This window comes from Hydra viridissima, unplaced genomic scaffold (assembly GCF_058129835.1).
Source record: "Hydra viridissima isolate aposymbiotic clone 2 unplaced genomic scaffold, HvirCarnegie_v1 scaffold_3, whole genome shotgun sequence".
NCBI lineage: Eukaryota > Metazoa > Cnidaria > Hydrozoa > Anthoathecata > Hydridae > Hydra > Hydra viridissima.
In genome coordinates, this window is record NW_028324302.1 from 7,648,356 (window position 1) to 7,664,785 (window position 16,430).

Genomic DNA, 16,430 nt, shown 5'->3' on the forward strand with positions numbered 1-16,430 from the left:
TCCTGTCAGTTAACAATGGCCAACCCTATTCTAAATAAATTAGTGTTTTGTTTTTTATTTCAATAATAATTCATGTTAATTTTGTAATTGGTAGAACGCTGATTTAAATTATAATTAGCTGAGACACCTTTTTAACATATTTATTATAATAAGTTAAAAAGGTGTTTCAGCTCTAACGAAAGTCACATGTAAGGTGGGTATTTTAATATTGTAAGAGAACAAAATTAAGTAATCTTTGCCCTACGAAATTATGCTGAATAATAGATTTTAATATTTTTTTATACTAAAAACAAATAAAAGAGTTGAAATAATAGGGTTTCAGGATTCATAGCTCTCCAAGACATTTTTTTTATTGAAGAAAGTCACCCCGGTTGGCCTTACTCACCTCATCTTTAGTTACGGTCTCTTTATCAAAAGGAAGACCAAAAGAGATTACCAAAGGTTACACACGTCCGCCGTGACAAAAATTTGTTTTGTTTTTTTTTTAATCGGGGAAAGTTAAGTTCTAATCTGTTTAGAATGAGTTTACTTTTAATTAAATATAAAAGCAACATGGTGTGTGGGATTTAATATAATTCGACTCTGACCAGTCTGTTTGATATTAATGTCATTGAGCACATAATAATTTTTCTAAAATTATTTGGTATTTTTCTGAGTCTATTGGAAGCTGAATTTTAAACGTACATATAGTTAGAAGCAAGCTTATCACAAGCTTTACGGTTATGTTACTATGAAAAAAAAAAGATATTTTTATGTATTTGTCTACCGTGTCTGTATATAGCTTTATTAGGCTATTTACAAAATATTATTAGGCTTATCATTCCATGTTTTGCCAGACAACTTTTTTTTTTAAAGCTGCTATCCTAATTTTACTATGCTCAAAGTATTTTGATTTACATTTACATGTTCTAGGTATAACAAAAATGTCTCATCAAGAATACATTTATAGTAAAATAAATAAAGTAAATTTGGATGGAAAGATTGATAGTGTGCCAAAAGACCTAAATGAAAGTTGTTCATTGTATCCTGAAGAACAAGCAAAAAATCAGAATTTTGAAAAAGATGATGATAATTTAACAAATGAGGAAGTAGAAAAAGATTTTGATTTTGGAAGTGCTAGCAGCCGAAGAGAATCTGACGGAGATTCCTGGGAGACAGTTTCTGAAGAAATGAGGGCAGAAGTAAGTGCTCACCAAGCTGAAGGACATTGCTTGTGTCAGACTTGTGAAATGAAATCACTCAACATATCAAATCGAATCACACAGCGAAGCATTTACTCGAAAGAACCATTACCTGAAAATGTTAGTAAAGTTGTTTCCAGCAATGGAACATTAATATATATAATTGGAACAGCTCATTTTAGTAAAGCTAGTCAAGAAGATGTTGCAAAAACTATACAAATTTTGTCTCCTGATTTAGTCATGATAGAACTTTGCTCTAGTCGAATTGGAGTATTAAAACTAGATGAAGAGGCTCTCTTGGAAGCAGCTAAAGATGTGAGCATGGCTAAGTTAAAAATGGCAATCAAAGAAAGTGGCAGTGTACTAAGTGGAGTAATGCAACTGCTTCTTTTAAGTATGTCAGCACACATTACAAAACAGTTAGGAATGGCTCCTGGTGGGGAATTTCGGGTTGCAACAAATCAAGCTAAACAGATACCTGGATGTAAAATAGTTCTAGGAGATCGACCTATACAAGCAACACTTGGGCGTGCTATGGCTTCCCTTTCAATTTTTCAAAAAATTAAACTTGGTTGGCATTTAATTTTTTCAAAAGGTACTATTACAAAAGAAGATGTTGAGAAATACAAGCAAAAAGACATGATTGCAGAAATGCTGGCAGAAATGACTGGTGACTTTCCAGAACTCTCTAGAGTGTTTGTTGAAGAACGTGATCTTTACATGGCACATATGCTCGAACAATGTGGAAACATGGTACGAAATGACCTTCCTTCATCTCTTTACCTACATAATATGGAAGGTAATAGCAATAATAAAAGGAAAGAGGAGAATTATAGTATTGATAAAAAAACTGAGGACAATAGTGATGATGATTATAATAATGATGACGATGAAATAAAGGAACTTGTCAACACTGTTGAGTTGGATAGCTCTGACTACCAACCTGTAGTACTAGGAGTTGTTGGTATTGGGCATATAAATGGTATTATTGCAAATATAGGAAAAGACTTTGATGTAAATGAGCTTCTTCAGGTGCCACCTCCTTCCATTACTGGTAAAGCCATCAAGTTGGTGTTAAAAGCAGCAGTTGTTGCATTTTTAAGTTGGAGTGCTTACTCAGTTTTAAATTGGGTTCGTAAAAAATGAAAATGCTTTTTTGTTGTTGCTTTTTCAACAACAAATCAAACAAACAAAAAAATTAACACTGATTATTTATTTCAAACAATTTTACAATGTAATTTAAGCAGTTCTAATAAATTCTTGTGGTCTGTAGAAGAAAAAAATCTTTAGAAAAAAATGATGTATGATAAATGCTAGAATGTTCCTAATAGATTATTTAAAATTTGAAATGTATTTTTGATCTTATATATTCTTTTGTTTCTCTTTAAAGGTTATCTTTTAATTAGCAATAATAAAAACCAGTTTTTAATCTTGGAGTAGTGTTTTGAAAATGATACATTTTAAAGTTTAATTTTGTTTATTTTATTGTGTTTATTATTAATTTCTTCATGAGTTCTACCACAAAAGGTTTCGTGCTTGACTTTTCTCTGAGGCTGTTAAAACTTTTTTTGGCATTTTTTCATTTGCGTCCCTTTTCTGACAGAACTAATTTAAATAATCAAAAATAAGACCCTTCAAACCATTGTAACCAAATAATCCTAAAAAATCGTCTGTTATCTATTTTAATTTTTGAATTTTCTTGTACCTACGAGTAATAGTAGATTAATAAATGAATAAATGATACTTTAAACTATTAATATACATTTCTGAAAGATTTATTTCAGCAAATATATAACATTAGGATATTAACCTTACATCTTCTACAAGATAGTAAGGAGGAACGCTAATTTATTTACAAATATGCTACAATATTATATATTATATACATATATATGAAGTTGCAAGTAATTTGTTTAAATATGTAGAGAGGAACCAATTGTTTGTTTATACCGTATGCGACCGCAAATTTCGTAAAAAATTCATTTAAAAAAAAGTGCTGAGAATTAAATTTGCCACATTTTTATTCAATATTTCCTCCCTCAGCATCAATCACAGTTTCAAGTCGGCTCCTGAACCTGTAACAGGTGGTCTGGATATAGACTTTGGGCATCTTGTTCCACTCCTTCTTAATAGCAGGTTTTAGGGAATTAACACTGTTGTGGAGCCGTTGATAAGCCCTTGACTCCACATACTGCCCGATTAATCAATCAAAAGGTGAAAAATCTGGAGATCCAGGAGCCCACAACTTTGGACCAGTGTTTTGGTAGGTTCTCTCGGAGCCACCTCTGGGTCTTTTGTGATGTATGTGGAGGTACTCCATCCTGCTAAAACACTATATTGTTATCTGGAGGCTAGTAGGCATCAATCCAAGGTTGGAAATGATTCTCAAGGATTCAAATGTTCTTATTGATATCAACCTTTTGACTAGATTTAATAAAGACCGAATACCTTTAAGGCCATCAGAAGAAATAAGGCCAAACATCATAACTGAAGCTGGATGTTTGGTCTTAAATGAATAATTTAAATGTTCTGGGGCTGCCTGGACAGGTTGATGCCTAGTAAAAAAATTGGTTCAACTGTATGAGACAGAATCAACCGTAAATAATTTCTTATCTGGCTTAGATGCTTCTTTAATCTTTCAAATCTTTTCTCTTTGACACTTGGGGAAATCAGGTGTTTTTCTTAATCCTGGCTCTCAACTTTGCCCTCAGATCCTTCCTGCCACATTTTTTATGGTTTGCTCACTAACAGATAGCTCTTTAGCCATTTGTTTAGTTGACCGTACTGGGTTCCGAGAAATTTGTCCCTTGATTGCCTTGATCAACTGAGGAGTCTGAACTGACCTCTTCAGGTTATTGCCAGGCTTCTTTTCAATATGACCAGTCATTTGAAAATACTTGATCACGGTGTAAAGAGTACTCAGAGGCTTGTTTAGCATCTTGTCAATCTGTTTAAGTGTGGTGCCAATCATTGTAAGGTCAATGATGGGCTCATTTTTACTACTGACCTTCACTTTTTGGCTGCTTTTTTCATTTATTTATTTTTTTCAAGATTTTTGGGTCAACAATTACAAACTATGTGCTTAAAAATAACAACGGAATATTTGGTTTGGAATCACCAAACTTATTACGAAATTTGCGGTCGCATATGGTATTTACAAATGAATTCTACTCATCTACTCTTATACTGTCACGAGTACTCTCATCAATTGTTTCAAACTTTTAAAGAATATTAGTAAAATCATAAACTCTAGAAGACAATTAGTTATTTTCTCGCTTGTACTAATATCTAAGAGATCGGACCTAAATTTCCCGCAAATTGAACAGCAGAACAGCATTAGAACAGCAATCATCATTTCTATCGAAATATTCAATAAAGAACATATTTATCAAATGAGTCATAATTTAAATTATGCGTGTTGAGAAAGGGATGTCCCATAACAGATGTTATGGATTATGTTCGAATGTAAAGAATTTGTCGAATTCGTTCGAGATACTATGCATTCTCGATTGCAAAAAATGCATCTTCTTCAGGAATGTGATGCATTTCTTTTTTTATTTTACTTGGATAAAGATTAAATAAACTTAACCCTTTCGAGACTCTCGGTACATATATGTATCACTAAATTACATGGCTGATCTAGACGTCTTTTGTGAGTAAAATTCGCTTGAAATGCATATATTTTTTTGTTGATGACGCTTTAGGAACGTGCAACAAAAATAGAAAATATTTACCTAAAATCAATAAAAAGCTGAAAAGAGGCGAGTATGTGTTAAAGATGGGCTGCTATTTGTAAAATGGCAAGACACAAAAGAAGTCCTTATGTTGAGTTGTTACAAAGCTAATGTTACAGAAGTGACGAAAACTTTGAAAGACTGCTCAAAATGTAGTGTTTCTTGCCCAGAGATGATTGCGTTTTATCGCGAAATTACGGGATGGGTGGATTTAGCGGACCAAATGATAGGGCTATATGAACTGGATCTTAAATCGAACAAATAGTGGAAGAAAGTGTTTTATTACTTACTTATGATGTCCCTTGTAAATGCTTGGGTAAAACATAAGGAGGCCACAAAGAACAAAATTCCTTTGAAGCAATTTTTGGTTCCCCTGGCAGAAGAAATTATAAATGAGGAAAGAAAAACTGCAGCTGTTCAACGTTTATTGTCGAGAGGAGACCATCAATGAAAAAACTGCAACTGAGAAATGTATCCCCACATCTACTTGTGGAAGGAACACCAAGACCATGGATCTATAAGAGATGGACGTGCAACCTATTTTTTTTTTGCGAACCATGCTCGTTTCGCATTGTTACAAATCTTTTGTTTTGAACAATAGAAATTAAACTATATTAAAGCAATGATATATTATATATACTAGATGTCTAACTTCGATCCGAAAAGTGAAGCCGTGGAAACCATTTCTAATTCGGGCAAAAACATGCATTTTTAACTTTTATTTCGCACGTCGGATATAGCTTTTGCCCTTATTACAAAAGGCGGATTCAATTTCTAAACAAAAAAGCGGCTTCACTTTTCGTCTAATAAAATCCCGCAAGTTAGACATCTAGTATATATAATATATCATTGTATTAAAGTCTGTCGGCTTCGTCAAAAATATTTGGTCTCGTCTAACCAGTCACATCAACTTCCTTTCAGCTATTCAAGATAACAGCAATAGAATCAGGTTTTAAGTCTTATTTTATGTTGCTAGATATTCTTAATATTTTAAGAAATAACGCTGATGATAATATAGAAATTGAGATAATTTACTCAACTACTTTAGTACATGTATAACTAATATAATAAATAATACAAAATATCAACTAGTTTTGTAGCTACCTAGAACATTTTGGTTTCATGTCCAGGGAACTACTCCAACTACTATATTGCTGTAGACTTCTAGTCCACGAATATTATAGAATTTTCTATTTTTATGTTTAACAACAGAAATACATACAGTTAAAGATAAATATACATGAAATGAATATAAATACAATAAAGAAAAAAATAATTTGTCACAGTTTTAAAGAATTTAGCAAAGCCAATTTATGGCAAACCGCAAGAATTACTAAGTATTTAATTTTAACATAACATGATTTACCAACCATATATAAACTAATTTTTATTTGATAAAAACAAATGAGTTATTATGTGCCTTTTATGACAGATGAAATAATATAAGAAATTTGAAAAACGAAAACATGAAATATCTGGCCGTATTTTGCAAGTAAATTTTAAATTCGAATAACTTTTTAAAAGGTCTTGCATTATCAAATGAATTATAAAAAATACCATTAAAAAATATACCTACTAAAAAATAATGCATAGTGGAATATTTATTATGTAGTTTATAGAGTAGTCGCGGCTAAAAATGGCGACATAACGGAAAAAATACACAAAATTAAGCCTGGTGAATGAAGGACCAAGGAGTTGAATGAAACTAGACCTTGAGAGAAAATTTTATTTAAGCTTTTTTATATTTTGCTATACTTTTTTTAGTCATTTTAAAATTAACCTTACAGGTCTATTTTATTATTGACGGAACTTTGTTTACACGAAAAAAGTACCCAAATTTACAAATGTTTGTCTTAGAAAAATGATGAAAATCTGTTCGTGTCGACAAATAATTTCCTTTACCTTGGTGTAATTTGTTTAGTAATTTGTCAACACGTGAAGTTGTTACTTTATCCTGAACTGTCTTATTAAACAAATGCTATAAAAGTTTAAACTAATACCACGTGATCAGAGTTTCTGTTTTAAATTTGTGGGCAGCCATTTTAATGGATTTTTTTCTTGACGGGTAAAAATTTAGAGTTGGTTGGAAAATCGCATGGCTCGCTGATTTCTGCGGCCTCTTTGATGTAATATAATAGGTTGCATGTCCATCTCTTATAGGTCCATGCCAAGACGTAGATGTACACTGGAGGCCAAAAGTTTCCGGACACTTGGATTTTGTTTAATTTTTTAATTCAAACTCCCATAATTATTTCAATAAAATTCAAATATCATATTTATTTTTTAAAAGATACATATAGTTACTATTTAAGAAAAAAAAAAGCCAAAAAATGAAATAAAAAAAATACTAAGAACACTATTCTTATAACACTGTCTTTTCGTCAAAAAATAACCCACGAGTTTTTATCACTTTTTTTGCGATCCGTGGCATCCTATTTATTTATTTATTTATTATTTCGGGTGTAATTGATAACCAGGATTCTTCTAATATTTGCCACAGGTGCTCTTTGGATGTTGGGCATTTTTGTCTGACCTTTCTGTCCAATTCTTCCCACAGTAACTCTATTTGGTTCAAATCTGGTGATTGGGCTGGCCAGGTCATGATTTTGAGGGCACCATTATCCTCTTGTTCCTTTATATAATTCTTACATAATTTTGAGGTGTGTTTAGGGTCATTGTCCTGCATAAAAACAAAACCACGACCAATAGTTCTTAAGCCAGAAGGTATAGCATTGTTTTCTAGAATTATTTTATATTGTTCTTTTTTCATAATACCCTCAATTTCAACTAGGTCACCTACACCAGCTGAAGAAAAACATCCCCATACCATAACTGACCCACCACCATGCTTGATTGTCGGCACTAAACACTCTGGGATCATTTTTTCTTTTGTTGTTCCTCTGATGTAAATTCTACGCCTTTGCCCAAACTGTTCAAATTTGGACTCGTCGGTCCATAGTACTTTTCCCCAGTCTTCTTCTGTCCAATTTTGGTAGTCTATAGCCCATTGTAACCTTTTCTTTTTATTTTCAATCCGTAGCAACGGTTTCCTGACCGCTATACGGCCAGAAAGTCCTACTTGTCTAAGACGTCGTTTCGTAGTGGTTAATGAAATAGATTTTGAACGACTCCTATTGTAGCTTGAAGTTATTTCCGGGGCCGTAAGTCTTCGATTTCTTTTACTCATCAATATTATACTATTATCTTCAGCTTTTGTTGTCTTCCGTGGTCTACCAGATCTTTTTTTGTCTTCAAAAATGCCTGTTTCTTTCCATCGTTTGATGGTATCTTGTACAGTACTTCTGGCAACTTGTACTTTTTTGCAAATCTCACGAACTGAATATCTTTCTTTATGTAATGTAATTATTTCAGAACGTTTTGCAACCGTTAAAGAAGGTTTTTTACCCATATTTTTAATTAAATAGTCGAATTATAAAATTTTAAAATTTTTTTGAAGATTTTTTAATGCAACCGTCATTAATACCAAATGAAAACTAAACAAAACTAAATATTCTTAATCATTTTAGTCGGATATCATTATATTATAAATATTTCCTTCATGTTTCAACAAATAAATAACTTTAACAAGACCAAACTTATATAGCGTTTCATTACTCTTAAGAGTAATGAAACGCTATATATCAAGTTAAAATAAGCAATTAAAAAAACAAACTTATTTATGTAAGTTTGAGGTCGGTAATACCTAATTACTGACCTCAAACTTACATAAACACTTAAAATTAGTAAGTTTAAGTATTATAAATTAATATTATTGATTAATTTAATGATACAGGATAGATTTTAGCTTTTTATATAAAAAATATCAAGTGTCCGGAAACTTCTGGCCTGCAGTGTAGATGTGCGGAAAACCAAACACAAAAACGGACAAAAACAATTTGTCTGGAAAATGACTTTCCATTATGTTCAAATTGTTTTGCAGCCTATCATACATAAAATATTTTATAATATACATGAATGTTCATTTTTGTTTATGTCAATTAGTTGTGTTATGCTCAAAACGTATAATATTTATTGAGCAAAATTACTCTATTATATAACAATAAAGAATTCAACTTTTTTCAAGAACAATATTTATATGGTGCTGATGGTACACATATGAACCACTACAGAAGACTGCTGGTACATATATGTACCACCACCCCCGCCAACCCCTTGATGTTTTGTTTGCACTTTTCCAATAAATTAGGTGCTATTGACTGACAAAATTATAAAAACACAAAAAAAGCATTTGTACTTTAAAAATAATATCCAGATAACATCCACTTTTCTGATTATTTGATTAAATTCATAGAGGTGTATATATATCATTACATCTATCTAATTTCAAATTTTTGTATTTGACGTTTTGATAAAAAAAATTTCAAAAATTCTTCGTTTTAGAAAAAATCAAACTAACATAAGTTTTGTCTCGATAAATGCTTTGACACTCCTCACTTACAGTTGTTTTAGTCTGACAAAAAAGTAACATATATTTTGAAATTATTAAAAACATTCCCAGAGAATTACGATCAAAATTGCGTGAATTGAGCAAGGTTTATTAACTATATTATATAAGATTCCTATAAAGGCTTAAATAAGACTATATCTTTAAATTTGTCCTTTAAAACTTTCAGGCTTTGAGCTCCAGAAACAACCAAATAATTGCTTTGCAGATCTAATATTACCACTGGTCTTCTCCTATCTAGCTTTACCAAGGTTTATCAAAATTTTACCTTTACCAAGGTAAAAATTTTACCAAGGTAATAGCTAAGTATATTAGTTTAGGTGATCATTTAAATGAAAAACATTTTTAATTTAAAACTTTCAGTATAAAATACAACAGTACTTTAGTTATACAATTTAATGCTCTTCAGTAAAATTCTATACAATAATAGTAACATAACGTTATTTTTAAAACACATTAGTCATACTCAGATCCTATTGCTATACTCATCTCACCCGGGTAAATATAAGTAGAATGATACCACAAGTTCGTGTCTACAACAACTAGAATGCAAAATTAATAAAGCTTTAAAGATATGATATCACTTTTCTGTCAGAAATTATAAAGGTGCGATATTTAACAGCCAATAAACAAACGTGCTTACAAATATCTCCAGGCTCCATTGTCACACTAAGATGACGATGACATTCTACCTCGCACTCTGGAAAAGGCTCAAGAAGCCATTTCTTTTTCCCTTTTAAGAGTGCATGCCATGATGGGCGATTCACAGTATCTAGCTATAAACATTTGAATGCATCAATGAATGCAATAAACTTTTTCACATAAAAACATAGCAATAACTAGCCTCACATGCATCAAAGCACCCATTCCTTCACCTCCCATGAACATCCAATCAAGCTGACTTGATTCTGAATCTTCTGAAAGAAAACTAGGACGATTGTATAGCTTTCTCAAAACTTGTGAAATTCTTGGCACGCAATTGCTCCTACCAAACCAAGATTATTCATAGAATTTTATCTTGAAATATGAAATTGGCTATAAATATTTATTTCCTAAACCTGAAAGCACAAATATCACAAAGGAAAATATTGTTTCTAGTTATTACATACCAGCCAACATACCAACCATTCTTTAACATATGGTGCCTCATTTGAAACACAGATTTCAATGTTTTAAAACTTGTTTTAAATGGGAAGAACTGACAACCAAGCATTTCATACTCCGTAAAAATATCCTCATTTTTGTAGAGCTTTTTGAAAAACTCAAACTCAAATAATTTATATGCAGGCCAATGTTTTGCTGCACCCTTAATAAGGACAGGAACACCAGTATAAGCATGATGCTTTTCAAAGTAATCTTTGCTAATATTAGACATAACATGAATCTAAAAATTTAACAAGTTTTGTACATGTAGCATGATTTTTCTAATATCTCTATAAAAAGCCATTTAACTTAGATATAAAAAACTTTTCACAATATTATGGTTTTTAGAAAAACCCAAAAAACTTAGTTACTATCAAAAACTTGATACAAAAAAACATAACTAACTTAAAGCATTTGTGAAAGAAACTTAGAAAACAAATTATTATCAAGATATACAAAATCACTTAAATACGTTTTATGAAAAAAATTTTCACTCATAAATTTGAAGCAGAAAAATAAATGTAAAAAGTAACAAACCTCATTAACTTTAGTGCAAAATGAGCAATTGGCAATAGGACGTGTGAGTAATACACTCAAAGAACTATGTGCATACAAACAAGGATCTCTTAAGCTAAAGACATATTTGCTTATTAAATCAGTAAATGAATTACTTTGCTCACCATATAAATGCTGATTCTGAATAGCAAACAACAGGATAACTATACTTAAGAGATTTCGAAACTTAAGCAAATCAAATGGCTTTTTATTGTACTTAAAAACTTTTGGCTTGACTTTTACAACTTTAAGCAAGTCTTTTTTACTGTAACCATTCTTGGAAGCTTCTGTCAAAAAACCAAATATCTTTTTCTCCATGTACAAGAGACTTTAAAGCTCCTAAATATGTGATAAATTTTTTTAAAAAAGGAAATTTTACAATAAACAGGGTTAGTCTAAAAATGTGATTTACAATCCACTCAAAAAAAAACCTAAGGGACAACTTTAGTAATAATCAATAAGTTACTTATTATAGTAAATATTATTTTATGAAAGCTTGGAAAAAACTCCATTACAATTCCATACTTGAGATTTGTAAAGTCAAAGATTTGGCTGAAACAAACATAAAGCCATAATATGAAATAATACTATTTCTCAGTGTAAGCAACATTTTATACAAAGAGTTATAAAATTAAATTTTTTTTGAAAGTTAGGCAAATAATTTTTTAATAATTTATGTTTATTTATTTTGTATGGAATGATAAAAAAATTTTTTGTAAAAATATTTAACAATGCTACCATCACAAATCATCTCCTTTGGTCTTTTGGAAATCTTCTAAATAATGTTTAGATGATTAACAACATTTTTCTACACTTTTCTATTAAAATGAAAAATTTTAAGAAAAAAATACTTAACTTTTCTAGTAAGGTGACATTGAAAAATATGGGTATTGAAAATATCAGAACTTTATTATTTTATAACTCAACAAGGATTTTATAGAAGTATGGTCTGATTTTAAATTGGGACTTTTTGACTTTGATTGGATTAAAAAAAAAACAATGTTTAAATAACCATTGTTTAATAAATCATTTTTTGTAAAGCTAGTAATTTAAAAAAAAAAAAAAATTGTGGTTATATTTATTTAAATATTTACTCAAAATACCAAGCAATGGTCAGCAAACTGGCTATTAATTTTGTACTTATATGTTTTTACAGCGAATGTGATTTTTTATTCAGATGTGAATGCATGTTTTCTCCAACAACAGGATTGTCCATGCCATATATCTTTACTTTTTATTTAAAAACGCTTAAAAAATATAAAAAATAATTAAAAACTAAGAAACTTAAAGTAAATTAAGTTTACTAAAACCAGCTAAAAAAACATAAGCAGTTGGCTTACAAAGTATGCATGTAGCTTGGTTAAGTGCAAGAAGATAGAAAATTGAAAAAGAGCAAGAAATTATTAAACAAAAAAAAAAAAAAAAAAACGAAACTAAAAAAACACCATACATAATGAAAAACAAATGCCTCAAAAAATTATTCTCTATATAGTTTGTTTTGAACGTATACTTTAGCGTGGTACGTAAATGTGCGTAAAAAATTGCCGTTATGTAAAACTACGTTCGAAGTGTTGCTTTTGCTAATTGAATTTCTTAAGCATTTTATGCGTACCGTTAGGAGGATTTACACAATCTTTTTAATTAACTAATACCGATAAAAGGAAACGTTACTCGTAAACCCCGTTATTGAACACGATTTTCTGTAAAAAAGTGTTTACGCGATCAAATTACTGTAATAGTTGAGCGTTAACATCTTTCTAGCCATTTTTACAATCGACACAGAAATTTACTGTTGACACGGAAATTTACCATTAATACAGAAATTTTCCATTGACACAGAAACTCACAATTGACAATAATCGTCTATTAAAAATTTGTGAATTTTCTTCACACAAAACGCATACTTTTTTAAATTATGATTCTTTTTTAGTATTTTGATCATATATCATAATTACCAGTGTTTAGGCAAGCTTGGATTTTAATATGAAGATGTTAGTTGATGTTCTTTTGCCAAAATCCACGCTTTGTTTTTCTACAGTGACCAGTATATTGGTAATGCTACACCTTTTATAAAATTCAACCCAAGGCTAATTGATGGAAACTGTACTACAGGTCCACCCACCGATCAACGTGGTTGGTGGACGAGCCTGTAATAAGGTTCCATTTACTTCAAATTCGGTTTTTACTAATCCTAAATGCTTGACTTCTTTTTCATGAGATTTACATTTTGTTTATTGAGTGTTAATCCCCTGAAATTTTAATGTGGATTTTAAATTATTTAAACGATTTACTTCGTCAGTCTCTATAACTTTTACATTGAAACATGAATTTCATTTGAAATTTTGTACTCTGCATGATATTCTGGTAAAGACTTGTTACAATATTATAAAAGCAGCAACAAGAACATCAAGTGAATTAAGTAAATCTTTCATTTGACTCCATAGTAATTAATGATATTCATAAAGTCAAAAGATCAAAATCGCAGAAGGGATGCATTTTTTAAAAGTGTGGAATTTATCAGCACTTTGCAGAAGTAAAAAAGCATCCTTAAACATTAAAGTATCAGAGCAATAGTTCTTCTTTAACCCAGAAGTTGAATGAATCTTATATTGTTGGTTAAACAGATGGTTAAGACACTGACCTGCATGCACTTGCTATAAAACATATTGAAGTTCCTATCAGCAAACTTGGTTGAGTTCCATCAGTAATTGGTCCAAATTGACCAATTACAGATGGAACTCAACCAAGTCCACAACTGTTTTAATTAAATAAACTGCTTTTGTCTGCAGCCCCAAAAATAGATGCTGATTCACTATTATGATGAAAAGATCATTTCAAGAAAAATCATTTACTTGTTGATTTAGCAGAAAACTAGTTTTGCATGAAAATGCACCTTAACTTTTGCATTTTCTGAGAGTTTATTTTCTCAAACAGGCAACATCAATACTGCTACAACAACCAATAGCAACCGAGAAAATATTAAGATGTTTGTTTTTTAAGATGAACCTAAACAAGTTGAACATCTAGAAATACTTAACTTCTGTGTCTTTTTTTTGACGATAAAGGTGGTAGAGAAATGTGTAAGCTATACAATAGCTTATCCTTAAATATCTAAGAAAGTTTTAATTGTGCCCAGAAGGGGTTTTTATTGCAACCAATAAGGTTCGCAAAATCTTTTTTCGGAATTATTAAACTATTTTTTTCTGATATTGCCTTGTAACTAGATTTGCCTGGTAACTAGTTTCCGTAAAACAAAACTTCCAAAATATTGTGTAACAATAAAGAAAAAAGTTTAACAATCAATAAAGAAACTACCAAACTAAAACTTATTGCTTCATATAATCTTACGAAAAGAAACTTTTGCTCCAGACATTTTCGCAGATTTTTTTTTGTGATTTAGCCACTAATTCCCGAAGAATTCCGCGAAAACAACTGAACATAATAATCGTAAAAGTGAAATTCCACGAAATCTGTGCAAGCTAAGAATAAAAGAAAAGATTTAAAAAAAAAAAAAAGAAAATGTGCATCTGAAATAAATGGTTGAACTTTATAACTTTTTTACATCAGATCAAGGATGAAAATCATCAAAAACAGATGATAATCTGTTAGCAGTGTGTTAATGGGTTCCAATCACTCACCCGCAGCCCACAGCTCATAGTCCTACACTCTTCATTAAAGAGGCTGTGTTACCTTGCAACTATATTTGAAGATGAAATATAGATCAACTTTTTGTCATACTTTTTGTTAACTTTTTTAAAAAATAAAACATAAGATTTAAGATATAAAGTTTTTTTTCACTGAAAAGCTCATCGTATCATCAGAGGTCTGTCAGAATGCATAAGATATTTACGAAGTGTACTTTTAGCAAACATGATAATTCTTTAAATAAAAACCGCGAAAATAAATTCCTTCAAATTTTATCTAATTAACATAAAACGCGAAAAGTCTTGCAATATAAGTGTATTACTATGAAAAGTTCTTACCTTAACATATTTATATTCATTAATTCACATAAAAAAAACCGGTCACTTGCCAAATTGATTAGCCCGATAAAACAAAAAGTGTGAAAAAATACTATACAACGTTTTTTAAAATTCCTGTTAAAATATATAATTTTTCATTTAGGATTGTTTATTCTTATTTTTAGGGAAATTTGTCAAATTTTATAAGTTAGGCCTAAAATCAAGTGCTTTGAAACTCAAACTTTAAAAAAATTCAAAAAATGAAGTTATTTTGTGATGTGAACGGGTCAAATAAAAATACCTAGTAACTAGATTTCTTTTTTCCCATCTTAGAATAGGTAAAAGGAATTATTGTGGGAAAAAAATTTTAAAGTATTTCTGTAAACGCATCAAATATTTTTTAGATAATTACTTATATTCCGGATATCTGAAGTTCTATTTAAAATCGTAGAACTAAGCGTAAAATAGTTGTTTCCTTAATACAAAAAGTGTTTCATCCGTTACTTAAGGTCAATAGTTAAAAGTCATCAGTTATTAAAGTGCTAGTTATTAACTCAGAAGCAAGTTATAAACTTTGACGTATTTCATAAAACACACAACAGTTTAATGCTGCGTGCAAATTCTGTTTAATTAAATGTTCATAACGAAAAATTAAAATCGCTTGTTTTAGCTTTGAATCAATATTCCGCGTTTTTAAACTATTTGTTTTAATGACTTGTTAATGTTTAAGCAAGGAGAGAATTTTTGATCAGTATTTTGTTTATTGTTTATTTCTTTATTCTCCCAGATCAGTCTTTGACATTAATGATAAGCAAATAAAAGTTAAAAGCTACTTTGCACTAGCTACCTTACTGAACATTTTTTTATGATATGTCATGCTGGTATATAAGTTGAGCTTTTTCCTAAAGATGTTATGAAATTGATTTTGAGTGAAAACTTTACGGATTTTAAATTTAGGGATGTTTTTTCTTTGTTTCTTCTTTTACATTGAAAAATGTGTCCGTTGTTTAAAGTTTCTAAAGGTAATATCCTAAAAAAATGAAGAAAGATTAAGGGAAGAAGCCAAGTTTAATTTATGACAAAGTTAATTTGGACTAAATTTTCAAACTACAAATAAAAACAATTCATTTTAAATAAAAAAAGCCATACAAGCTCCTTTAAATAATAAATTTAGATGTTAGCGACACAATACGCATGTTTGATCAGAAACAACCAATACGAATATTAAGAAATGATAAGAGACCATATTGTTACTATCACCTCCCACATCGATATTTCACTCTTGCAACGTCGTCTGACAATAAAACGACGTCGCCTGACAATAAAACACTCTTCGTATTTTTTAATATAAACTGTTCGTTTGGTTTCAACGTTACACCACAAATACTAA

The 16,430-nt window shown here is 30.3% G+C and overlaps 2 protein-coding genes across 7 annotated transcripts; one reads left to right on the plus strand and one right to left on the minus strand.

The window, feature by feature from the left end:
- The first annotated feature begins 891 nt into the window (after positions 1–891).
- Positions 892–2,530, plus strand: LOC145202557 (traB domain-containing protein-like). Its single transcript, XM_080075538.2, has one exon. The coding sequence runs from the start codon at positions 924–926 to the stop codon at positions 2,325–2,327; it is 1,404 nt and encodes a 467-aa protein (XP_079931664.2). The 5' UTR covers positions 892–923; the 3' UTR covers positions 2,328–2,530.
- Positions 2,531–9,761: 7,231 nt separating this feature from the next.
- Positions 9,762–12,330, minus strand: LOC145180532 (bifunctional arginine demethylase and lysyl-hydroxylase PSR-like). Of its 6 annotated transcripts, none has more exons than XM_090083246.1 (7): positions 12,182–12,330; positions 11,296–11,417; positions 11,061–11,154; positions 10,490–10,764; positions 10,230–10,365; positions 10,024–10,156; positions 9,762–9,922 (listed from the first exon to the last, which is right to left on the minus strand). In XM_090083246.1, the coding sequence occupies exons 2-7, from the start codon at positions 11,394–11,396 to the stop codon at positions 9,837–9,839; spliced, it is 825 nt and encodes a 274-aa protein (XP_089939372.1). In that variant the 5' UTR covers positions 11,397–11,417; positions 12,182–12,330; the 3' UTR covers positions 9,762–9,836. The 6 variants fall into 6 exon arrangements, with proteins under 6 accessions (XP_089939372.1, XP_089939373.1, XP_089939368.1 ...); XM_090083247.1 differs by having other exon boundaries at positions 12,173–12,330; XM_090083242.1 differs by having other exon boundaries at positions 11,061–11,417.
- Positions 12,331–16,430: the final 4,100 nt, after the last annotated feature.